The 12,914-nt window shown below is 38.6% G+C and overlaps 1 protein-coding gene across 5 annotated transcripts in view; it reads right to left on the reverse strand.

Annotated features, from left to right (window-relative positions):
• Nucleotides 1-12,914, reverse strand: part of WDR7 (WD repeat domain 7) — a 265,074-nt gene that overhangs the window by 247,652 nt on the left and 4,508 nt on the right. For all 5 annotated transcript variants that reach the window (XM_087958594.1, XM_087958593.1, XM_087958592.1 and 2 more), the window contains exon 2: nt 777-948. In XM_087958594.1, the coding sequence (XP_087814720.1) occupies nt 777-935 (159 nt within the window). In that variant the 5' untranslated portion in view covers nt 936-948. The remainder of the gene's footprint in view (nt 1-776; nt 949-12,914) is intronic.

Here is a 12,914-nt window from a genome sequence, read left to right on the forward strand (position 1 = left end):
TAAAACTGGGGGAATAGCTTACTCAAACTTTGTACAGGATTAGTCACCTTCTTCTTTCTTATCTAATGTTACAAGCAGAAAACAGAAAATATATTCTTGAAAGTTATTTCACTTTACCAGAATAGATATCATTCATAAATTCACTAATAAGTTAAAACATTCGTTTCTTCATGAAGATGCTGCAAATGCAACTGAACGTAATATCTGACTATATAAATTGAACAAAAAAGGGATATAAAAGTATTCAATAATGATATCACACTCTAGGTTATTTGTTTGGATGTCAAAATTGCTCAAAGGGTCGGTCCAAATTACAAGCACTCTGCATGCCTTAGAAATAAATAAATCAGTAGTACGGTTTTAGAAGCAGGACTGGAGAAACAAACGGTACATTCTAAAAGTATTTATTCTTTTCAAATTAATCTAAGCATGTTGACCTCCAAAGGGTCATGGGAGAAAGGAAGCCCCGCAGAGTCACTTTTCAAAAGAGTTCATTGATTTTCCATGATTTAATGATTTTTTTTTTAAATCAGCAGCCCTACAAAAGCAACCCTATGAATATCAATAGCATATATTGACGTGTTCTTGCTTAGGATGCAAGGATTTTCCCAGGAAATGCATAGATACTCTTAGCAATGCCTTTTCGACAAATTACAAAACATGTACCCAATTCAAAGTGAACTGAATAGAAATGTACTTAAACTGTATTTCTAAGATGTTTCAAATAAAACATGTATTATACTGAAAAATGTTTTAATTCCACGATTTAAACTTACTTCTAAATCGGAAGAGAGATCCCATAGACATATCTGCCCATCGTGACATCCTGTGATGATCATAGAAACATCGTCCATTAATAGCGTAGCGGATACACAGTGAGTAGGAGCTTTGCGTCCCCACAGCACGACTGGCAGGACCAAACTGTTGCCCGCCATTATGGTTTCACGCCTGAAAATGCAATTAATATAGTTTCAGCTGCAAAAGTTTAATTTAAAAGTCACCAACTCATTTTCTCTCGTAGGACTTTAGAAATATGGTCTTGTGGAGCGGGTTACATATAGTGAGTACATCTAAGTCGTGGTATAAAGTGGATCAATGCCATCCCATGCATCATTACTATAGATAACACAGCGTTGAAGGCATTTTAATTCTTTCAAATGAACTAAGATTAGCAAGAGAAGAAGAGCAGACTACTACAGTGGTGGGATTCAATTTTTTTTACTACCGGTTCTGTGGGCGTGGCTTGGTGGGCGTGGCAGGGGAAGGATACTTCAAAATCTCCATTACCTCCCCACCCCACTAACCTGCTTTTCAGCTCCATTCTCCTGTGCAGGGGAACAAAAGAAGACCCAGCCAATCAGCTGGGACTTGGGAGACAGAGAACAGATGGGGACTGGGCCTGTCAGAGGTAGTATTCCAAACTACTCAAAATTTCGGCTACTGGTTCTCCAGAACTGGTCAGAACCTGCTGAATACCAGCTGTAGACTACTAACAAAACATACTAACAAATTATTTCCCATAATAATTTGAACCGGGTCATTTATAAATTTAGCTGCTGCTTTTATACATGATAATCTCAGGGTTTACTCTAATGAGTAACATTAGAAGTAATTCTCTCCTAAAAATATCTGATCCAAACTCTGCATGACCTCAGAAAGGGCAGCCAGCCAGTAAACGCTCAGCTCCATCCAAAACATGTTAAGTATTTTGACCATTCAGAGAAACTGGGAGATTTCAACAGAAAATGCTATACCTATCTTGTACAGGTAGTTCTCGGCTTATGGTCACCATTGACCCCAACATTTCTGTTGCTAAGCGAGACATTTGTTAAGTGAATTTTGCCCCATTTTACAGCCTTTCTTGTCACACTTTTTAAGTGAATCATTGCAATTGTGAAATTAGCATTGGAAGTTAAAACCCACCCCCTTCCTAAAAAAATTGAAATATTTTAGGATATACTAAAAAGGCAGAATATTTCCCCTAAAAGAGAAGTAGAAACTCAGAGAGGCAGAAAGTCACGTCCCAACACACACCTTTGCTAATGGGCCATTAAGGCCTGGGCCAGTCTATTCGACATAACAAAGATCTACTAGATAGATGATAGATAGATAGATAGATAGATAGATAGATAGATAGATAGATAGATTTATAGAGCCATAATAGGAATTGCTCAAAGTCTTTTCATTACATCATCATCCAGCAAGGCCCAACCAAGGGACATAGGACAGCCTACAATACTAATCCCATCACTTTAATTTAGACGGAGAGATTGGGGTATATCCCTCAAGTGGTGTAACATTTCCATATTGTTTCCAGGAAAACAATTATTATGTTTGAGTTCAGCATCAGTGATTGAAATGGGGCCTAGATCCAGTCTAGCTTTAAAATGAACAGAAGTTTGAGGTAGGTATAAGAGATAAAGATATATATCGAGTTAATCCTTGCACTTTGGGAATATCATTATTCTCAAAATTCCTTTCCTCAGTTTTATTGGCGGATTATCATTACAAGCAGCAGCATGGTTAACTTCCTAGTCAGATCAATCTTTGCTCACAACCCACTTTACTCCAGGCAATAATTACTGCTTCATTGTTACTATGGATTGTTCTTCTTAATGATGAGACTGAAACTGCCTTTTTGATTTTCTAAAAGCCCTGAGAGAGTTAAGCTCACCTGAATGGCTTATAGCCATGATGGCGAACCTATGGCATGCATGCCGGAAGTGGCACGCAGAGCCATCTCTCCGGGCACGCCAGCCGTCGCCCATTGCTCTTTGGGGTTCCGGTGCGGGAGTGCCGAAAACCAGCAGAGCAGCTCCCCGGCGCGCATGTGTGTGCCGGGAAGTTGAGCTTCGGGTTTCCGGCATGCATACTCTTCTGGTTTCCAGCACTCCCACACACACACATGCATGCACTCCCGTTTTGGCACTCAGTGCCAAAAAGATTTGCCAACACTGGCTTATAGGTTTCATTGTGGTATTTCCCAACAGCCCTTTTTTTTTTTAACATTAATTAAATAAATCAGCCAAGTTCACAGAACACATGAAGTCAGATCAAACATATACACTCATGCAGGGTATGTTTACACAATACAGTAACACAGAATTTATACTGAACATGAACAAAATATTTTTGTGACTGCAATTTCTAGCTAAGCAAACCTTGGGCTCTGTAAAGCATATAAACTCAGACTCATAATATTCTAACAAGCCAAAGCTGGAAATCATGGTTAATTAATTCTTGCCTTCGGATTGTTAGCTAGCTTGAGAGGAACAAACCAGAAATCGTAATTAACATGGCGTGAATCGTGGTAATGAACCACAGAAAAGAGCCACCAATATTTCTTGATCCACTATCACTTCTTTAAACAGTCCAAAGATTTAGTCACAGAAAGCCAGAATCTTAAATTCTCCATTCTCTTTCCCCCCTTTCCTTTTTCTTCCCCACATAAAATTACTCGTTCATGAAAGATGGCTTCTTCTTTGTCCCAATCTTCTTGTTCTGCAGGAGTTTCTTGTTGTTTCTCATAGTTCCAAATCTCCATTTCTAAAAATTGAAATGCGAAGCCAAAAGAGCTTCTTCCTTCTTCTGCATCTTCTTTATACTTTTTAAGTTCCATCTTCAATTCTTCTAAAAGTGGTGCCATTTTAAAAACTTTTAAACAACCACCCGATTGATTTTAGTCATTCAAATGCAATAACCAAAAATCCAGAGATCACCAAGTAATCCAAATACTCCCAAGCTGTTTCTTTTGGCTTCTTTTTTCCACTTTCTCTTCCTGGGGTTCTACTATTTTGTTGCCAAGTTTCAGTTAAAATGTATCTTTTAGAAGTCTTGTTAAAGTTTTACTGTAAATTCCTTTTAATTCCAGGCAGTCTCCTCCCTTTTTTACAGATCCTGCCATTTTATTCTTTTTCTCTCCTTTCCTGCTTTTAAAAGATTTAAGTATCCAGAGATCTTTATTATCCCTTTGACATTTTATTTTCAGCTTCAATGCCTATTGATGTCAAAGTGGATTTTTTTCCCAATTTCTTGCTTAAACCTCTTAGCTATCAATATGGAGAAAGGGAGAGAGAGAGAAAAACCAAATCCTTTCCCTTCTCTCTCCTTCGCTGCTTCAAAGTCTTTTTTAGGAATGTTACTTTTTTTTTTTTTTTGTAGTTTAAATTCCAGGGTACCTTAGTTGTTGCTTTTGCAGTTTAACCCGGTCAACCAAGACTTTCTCTTCTTATCATCCTCCTGCACATTCTTTTCCGGTCGAGTTCTTCTTTGAGGTGGCCATTTCTGACCACCGCTGCAACCACCTTCGGGAAAGGGAGTAATGGCCAGCTGAGGACGAGAGGCGCGGCTCTCCTCAACCCTGCTGGCAGTCTCCCCCTTCTTCACCACCTCTACAGGGTGGCTTAGCCCTGAAACCAGCCGGCTCGGGGCACTCCAGCAGCGAGCATGGATTGAAAGCACGCACGATTGCGGTTTCGTTCTGTCCGTGAAGCTCAAACCGGAAGCCCGCTGGAGGTTTTTAAGAAGAGATTGGGTAGCCATTTGTCTGGAATGGTGTAGGATTCTGCTTGAGAAGGGGGTTGGACTAGAAGATCTTCAAGATCCCTTCCAAGTCCAATTCCTTTATTCTGGTTACATTGAATAAATAAATAAATAAATAAATAAATAAATCAAGTTTATTTATTAATTTTGATTATTATTATAATCAGTCAAGTTTTCTTAATTAGACCTAGGGTGACTAATACATACAAAAGAAAAATTTAATGAATTGGTCTGATTTTGACGCTATAACATTTTAACATTTTACTCTTTAAGTACAGATTTCTTAATATGAGATATTCCAAGTTCTTATTCCAGAGTTCTTGCAACTAATTAATATCCACCTTAGTGGTGGGTATTAAAATACTGTAGTATTTAATATCCTAAACTCATTTCAATACTGGCAATAATTGTGAGTACTTTGGATACTGCGGATGCCTATGATCCAATTGTAGTACCAAAAGATGTTTTAACTGAAATGAATTAAAATTAATTGCTATTCTGCAGTTTTCAGATGTTAAAGTTCCTCTTATAATAACGAAGATAGTTTTAAATTTTAATATATTGCCAGCAAAACTAGAATTTTCATAAAATGATTTATAACATGTATAAACGCTGAAATGATAGTTCTGTCACAGTAGTTTCCAAATAAGCACTGCAGCAGTCCAGTCCATCCAAGAAATACAATAGAATTTAGTAATTCCATTACCAAAACTGCATCCAGGTTCCTGCCATGATATCAGAAAGCCACATATTAACTTTTTCATTGTGCCTGTAGTTTTTCCCTTCAGTATCTCCCGTAGAGAGATTTTTGTGCATCTATCACAATTTCACTCCAGGGAGCATTTAAGTCATACTATTACTATATTTGTTTCATCATTTTGATGAAACCACTAGATTCTACAGACATCTGCATTGATGCTTGGTCTTGCACTCCTTTGAAACAAAGCTAATTTAAAGCTTGGAGCACAAACCACTCTTCCAGGACTCCACAAAGGGAATATTTAATCGTAGGAAATCTTCACCACTGTCCTATTCTCTTTTAATAATGGTAGATTTCTTAATCTGTGTTACAAAATTCAATACAGTTTAAAGACATATATCTATCTACATTTGAATTATATATTAAAAATCAGAAATATTTAATATGGGGAGAATTACAGAGTTACTTAAACATAAGGTACAATGACACGTATATATATATATATATATATATATATATATATATATATATATATATATATATATATATATATATATATATATATATGTTTTCTTAAGTTTTCATGGTACTTACATGTATGGTGTTCGGCTTGGTTCGGTATTTTCCCACGTCATTGTAGTTCTTTTAAAGTTGTAGCAACGTTTCAGCAGAATCTCATCTGCCATCATCAGGCTTCTGTATTCTGTATCAATGTATTCTGTATTCTGTATCAGGCTTCTGTATTCTGTATTCTGTATCAATACAGAAGCCTGATGATGGCAGATGAGATTCTGCTGAAACGTTGCTACAACTTTAAAAGAACTACAATGACGTGGGAAAATACCCGAACCAATATATATATATATATATATATATATATATATATATATATATATATATATATATACTTTGTTGCTTTCTATTCACTTTAGTGTCTTTGGTCCTCTCTCTCTCCCTCCCTCCGTCTTTCTCATTCTTTCTCTCCGAACACTAAAGAAAAGTTTTGAAAAGATATGAAGTTGATTAGATAAGATAAATATATATATAGAAGTGTGATAATTTGGAATTATCTTCTTTTCAAATAAGATTATTTATTTGTTTCTTCTAGAAAAGATATTTTATGTTACTACATCCTATGTTTTGTTTGTGTGTGTTAAAAAAATTAATAAAGTTTGTTGTTTTTTTTAAAAAAAGAAGTAAATTGGTTTAAACAAGAACACCCCCACCCCGCATAAACAGAAAAAAAACCAAAGATATGCTTACTTCTTGTCTCAAACATTATAATCAACTATAGGGCAATTGATATGAGGGGGAAACAGACAAGTAATTTTTTTATTGCCTGCTTCTGGTTCACTTGCTTACTGGAAGGCTTCAGCTGTTGTGAAGATGAAAATGAATTGGTAGTGCCAAATATAAACACAGAACTTATAAACATTTGTATTACTATTTTTAACCAGTTCTTTTTAAGTCTTCCCTGCCATGGAAACTCGCCAACTGTTCCTTGTATACACGCATTTGCATGCATCTGCAATAGGGACAAAAATGCATCCAGGTATATAAAAGAAAATATAAAAAACCTGAGCGTAGATTAATTTCTGGAGATACTGTTGAAATTCATCTTGGATTTCCTCTGCCCCATTCACATCTCTCCATCAATGCAAAAAACAAAACAAACTGTGCAGCATCCTTGCTACTCAAAATTCAGTGAGGCTTCATCCAGGCAGGAAAGAGTCTATAGCAGGGATTCAATTTTTTTACTACCGCTTCTGTGGGCGTGGCTTGGTGGGCGTGGCAGGGGAAGGATAATGTAAAATCTCCATTCAGAGATGGTATTTGCTGGTTCTCCGAACTATTCAAAATTTCGGCTACCGGTTCTCCAGAAGTGGTCAGAATCTGCTGAATACCACCTCTGGTCTATAGGCTTACAATATATACTCATATTAAAAAATATTTTTAAGAAAATTAATTATATTCAAGAACACTTAACCTGGGTTCATACACCATACTAAACCATAATTTTATGGTAAATCCATTATTGCAAACCCATAATTTTATTGTAAGCCCCCCACCCCCCGTCATTTAAATGAGATATTGTAAATGGTGTAGAAGTGTGATTAATTAATAATGGAGATCTGGTAGCACAGTAGTTGAAGTGTAGTATTGAGGCAAATTCTGCTCACAGCCTGGAGTTCGATCCTGGTGGGGCTCAAGATTGACTCAGCCTACCATTCTTCCGAGGTCAGTAAAGTGAGGACCCAGATTGTTGGGGGAAATATGCAAATAATGCTTACATTGTAAATTGCCCAGAGATTGCTGTAAAACACTATGAGGTGGTATATAAGTCTAAATGCTATTGCTATTGCTGTAATGTACACTTTTTGGTTTGGGTTTTCTATATGAATATGAATATGAAACCTAGCCAAATGCTACTTCTTTAACAAACCTTGGCCTAAAATACAGCATGAAATTTAGCATTACTCTCAGGTAACAAGAACATTTCTGAAGTTTAGCTCTTGAAGGCTTCATGGATATATCCATGGAAAAATTTCACACTTTAAATTAACTTTTTCCAGTTGAAAACTGTGCATATTCTTCCACACACATGAATACCAGAAAATCCTATACAAATTATTCTGTTAACTGTAAATGTTGGCAAATTATTTAGCTTGGTGTGCCTTGCCCAAATAGGATCCAAGGCAGAACTGTAGATTAAAATTTCTTTTAAGTAAAGAGAGGAATCTCACCCAAGAGATGAGAGAAGCAACATACGTGCCACAAATTCAACACATTTACAAAGCTAGGACTTAACCCTCCTTGTAAAATAGTAGTTAAGGCATTTGGAAAAGATCTAATCTCAACTCAACTCACCAGTGAGCTGAGGTACAACTAGTCCTCCGCTTACAACCATTTTGTTTAGTTACTGTTCGAAATTACAACGGCACTGGAAAAAAGGATTTATGACCATTTTTCACATTTACGAACATTGCATCATTCCCATGGTCACATGGTCAACATTCAGACGCTCAGCAACTGGCTCACATTTATGATGGTTGCTGTGTCCCACTGGGTCATGTGATCACCTTTTGTGACCTTCTGACAAACAAAGTCAATGAAGATGCCAGACTCACTTAACAATCACATTATTAACAACTTGGAGGATTCATTTAATCACGGTGGCAAGAAAGGTCATAAAATGGGCCAAAACTCACGTAACAACTGTCTTGCTTAGCAACTGAAAATTTGGGTTCAATTGTGGTGATAAGTCACCTTTAAAGCCCTTCATGGCTTGGGACCAGGTTATCTGAGGGAACGTCTCTTGCCGGTCACATCTACCCGACCCATTAGAGCAGGGAGGCAGGGGATGTTGCAGGTCCCATCCCTGAGGGAGGTGCACCTGGTGGGACCCAGAAGAACGGCCTTCTCCATGGTGGCTCCCTCTCTCTGGAATATTATTCCCCCAGACATTAGAATGGCCCTCATTCTAACACTCTTCCAGAAGGCACTGAAGATCTGGCTTTGCCACGGGCCTGGGGAAGCCAGAGCGGGATGGAGTCCCTCAAATGGCTAGTGTGATCTGCTTTTGTCAGGGCGGGGGGTGGGAGTTGAGGGATGATTTTTATTTTTTATTTTTATTTTCCAGATTTTGTTCTATTGTACTTTATTAATTTATTCGATTCTTTTTGTTAGTTTTTATTGTTTTTTTATTTTTATTTTTTGTTTTAAATATGGTTTTACATTGTCTAAGTTGTCTCGAGTCGCCATGGGCGAATAGGTGGCAATATAAATTAAATAAATAAGTCGAGGACTCCCTGTATCACTTTTTCTCAATCCAGTCTGCCTCACAGGTGTTTTTAATCGTTTTTAAATTCCCAAAGGAAAGACAGGCTATAAATACAGTAATTGATATACTTTCATCACACTGGTTTCAACAATTTGATGAACCAAAATATAGCTTGCTTGTTTATACTTAGCCTAATATAGACCACGATATGTAAACGATGGTTTAAAAGCATCCAAAGTTTTCTGATCCAGCTCCCCAAACACGACAAACCCTCTGAAGTTAAATCAATGATTCCTTTATTAAGAGCACCAACAGCCCTGGCAAAAAGTTTCTCTTTCACCGCAGGCTAACAAGACTGTCCAGCAGGGAGATGAACAGTTGTCTGCCACATCCATTCGTCTCCGCCACCCGGCCTTTTATCCCCAGAGCTGGGGTAGGGCTTCGCTATTAGCAGTGGCTCTTCCATCCCAAGGACCGGCCCATAGATTTCCACTGTTCCCCTTTCCTCTCCCTTCTGCACATCCATGCGTCAGGCACTGGACCCAGCTGGTCCTCCTCTTCCTCATCAGCCACCTCTAGACCTGGGGGCTGTTGACTCTCCATCTGAGGGCTAATGGACGGCCCAAGCTCTGCCTCTGCCTCTGTCTCTCTGCCAGCTCCATTCCCTCTTCCACCTCGGAGCTCTCAGGTTGCCCCAATGCTGACCCTCACTCCCACACCTCTTCCTCATCCTCTGATTCGGCTGCTGGAGTGGCCGGCGGCCAACAGGCCACAACAAAAAGTTTCGTGCACCAAACCAAGCCTTATTTATTCAATAATCTTGATTAAACAATCAAGTTTAAGCACATTGGATGAACACAACCATCCATAATAAACAGAACGGTTAAAGGCACTCCAACATTCTACAAATATTTACGGTGACAGTACTGTGCCCAAGTCAAATCTTATATTTGGAAAATTATATGATGATAGAAAATACAATTCCTCCAGATATAAATTACCTCTCAGTTCTTCAGTTAAGGTTATGTTCCTTAAACCGATGATGCTTAAAATAAATTCACTCATTTGCATGTTCACTTATTGGAAGTATGTGCTGTTGAGCCATATTTACATTCCAGAACTCTAGACATTAAAAAAAAATCACCCTAAGTAATTACATTAACTTCACATTGGATATTAATCAGCATGACAGAAAAAAAGAGTATTGTGGAAAACTTTGCAACCCTTCAATTTAATTCTGCTTCAACACAGCAATTCTGTTTGCAATTATTTGGCAATAAACCAATATAGTAATCATAATTAGAAATGAAATTCATTTAAGGTATGATCTCAAAAGCTTGAGACTTTGACTGGAAAGTATAGTTGCTATACCAAAAAGGCTCAGCACTTTGATTTACCAATCACGATTTCAATATTATTAAGAAATTATTGTCCCAAAGGTGCTTTTTCAAAAGGCAACTGGACTTTGTTTTCAAAAACTGGACTTTTGTTTTGTGAAAAACAAAGTCCAGTTGCCTTTTGAAGAATCACTTCTGGGACAACCATGACCTGGATGACTGAGAATCTCCACAGACATTAAGCAGTTCTTATTTCCCAAAAGAGTGGCCATTGGAAAAGAACGTGTGCTAAGAAGATAATCTGAAAGAGGGATGAGGGGGGAAAAAAGAAGCAATCAGCAACTAGAGCAAACTAGTGCATAATTGGATTTATTTGGTTTTAACTGATAACACTGTATGATTTCAATTATTGCTTGTAAAACATGATTTATGATAATGATCCACGCTATTATGGTTTCCTGAACCAATCTTAGTGAAAACAAACCATAAACTCCAGTAGAGCTTTTTAACACCATTTCTAAACCAACCTAATTTTCCTTTGGAGCATGCTAACGCCTAACAGTTTCCACCGGTAGAACCCCAAATCACAAGCAATTCAATCAGTTCCAGGCATAATGATCCAAACAAAATAAGCCCAACTAGTCCCCCACAATCTCCCAACAGCATGACATGGAAGGAAACAGACTGTTCTAGATCGGTGGTTCTCAACCTATACTTCACCACGGACCCCCTTTAAATAACTTTTGTGGCCACGGACGATGGCCACAGACCCCCAAGACTTAACTCAAGATTTAAATCATAACATTTCTTCAAGCCTTCGTGGACCTCCTGAGATGACATTGCAGCCCCTCCCACCAGGGGTCTAGGGACCACAGGTTGAGAACCATTGCTCTAGATGTCTTTGAAGAGTCTCACTCATGGTTCTCCCAATGGTGTTTTTTTAAAAAGGCAACTGGACTTTTCTTTGTTTTTCTTTAAAGGCATTTCGCTTCTCATCCAAGAAGCTTCTTTGATTCTGAATGGCAGTGGAAGCAATGGAAGGATTTATATTCCTTGCAGTCATCTGATCCTTAGCATAAATAACCCCCCATGTGGCCTCAATCACTCTCAGAGAGTGCTAACTACCAATGACGGCAAGGAATATAAATCCTTTCATTTCCCCAACTCCCCCCCCCACCATTCAGAATTGAAGAAGCTTCTTGGATGAGAAGGAAAAAAAAGAGGGGGGGAATACAAAGAAAAGTCTAGGTGTCCTTTGAAGAAAGCACCTTTGGGACAGAACACTCTAGAGCCGTGATGGCGAACCTATGGCACACATGCCACAAGTGGCATGCAGAGCCATTTGTGCCGGCACGCGAGCTGCAGGCAAACTTACCTCACTGCACATGTGCGCGCCTCACAGCTGATTTTTCTGCTGGTTTCAGGCCTTTTCCGGCCTCCCAGAGGCTTGGAAAAAGCCTCTGCATGGCTTTTCAGGATGAATAGGCCTGTTACATCACTTGCTGTAATACCGGAAGTGACGAAATGGGCATATTATTTGGCCTGAAAAGCCTTGCAGAGGTTTTTTCCAAGCCTCTGGGAGGCCGAAAAAGGCCTCAAACCAGCCCAAAAATCAGCTGTGAGGCACAGTGCAGATAAGGGGGTGGCAGGGGGAGATTGCGCATGCATGCGCAGGGGGAGTGTGTGGGGGTGTGTGCATTGCATTCTGGATGCTGGCACACGAGTGCGCGCACACTAATGCGCGCACAATTTTTGGCACAGGAACCCAAAAAGGTTAGCCACTACTGCTCTAGAGTTCTTCAGAATGGTTCATGTGTGAAGTACACATAACAAAATTAGTCTAATGAGACTAATGTTATGCAGGAAATAAAAGCTGGAAAGGAAAAGAGAATAATAGTTTCTATGTATCAGTGTAACCCTGTACTGTACCCTAAGGAAAGTCAAGTATAGTACAGGCCAAAAAGAATTATCAGCCATCCAAATACAGTATGTGCAGAAAAGAGATAGTTCCTTCTCGCATCAAATGGAAGTAGAAGAAGGTATCTTTTGTTATATGGTTCCAATAAGGAATCTGCCATTGAAATCAGCAAAACTACAACCTCTGACATGGATAACGCCTCCATCCTCAAAGCAATGGTTTTACTACAACAACAACATGATGCTAGATATTCATCGGTGCACTAACAGCAAATGCATCGCTGGGATCACCGGAGTGCTTCCTTCCATCTGAAGCAATCAATACAAAGCAGTAAGTAACTATTTAAAAATAAAAACAAAAAGGAAGAATTTTATGTTTTCCTAGAATTCTCATGGTTCCCCAAGCTCATCTCTGGATCTGGGTGAGGAGTTTTAAGAGAACTATAATATGCGCACAGATCCATGTGCACATTTCCGTTTCATGGATGTGAAAATAGATCATCTTACTAAAATACAATGGAAAAACGGATTCTCATTTTGGGACTGAGGAAAACCTGCCAAAATAAGTATGAGTTAATGGTAAGTGGACAAAAGGGGGATCTCTTGCCAGGAAAACAAGGTTGCATATGACACAGGC

The sequence above is a fragment of the Notechis scutatus genome, chromosome 2 (assembly GCF_049901735.1).
Source record: "Notechis scutatus isolate UNSWTSFEM ecotype Mainland chromosome 2, rNotScu1.2, whole genome shotgun sequence".
Lineage (NCBI taxonomy): Eukaryota > Metazoa > Chordata > Lepidosauria > Squamata > Elapidae > Notechis > Notechis scutatus.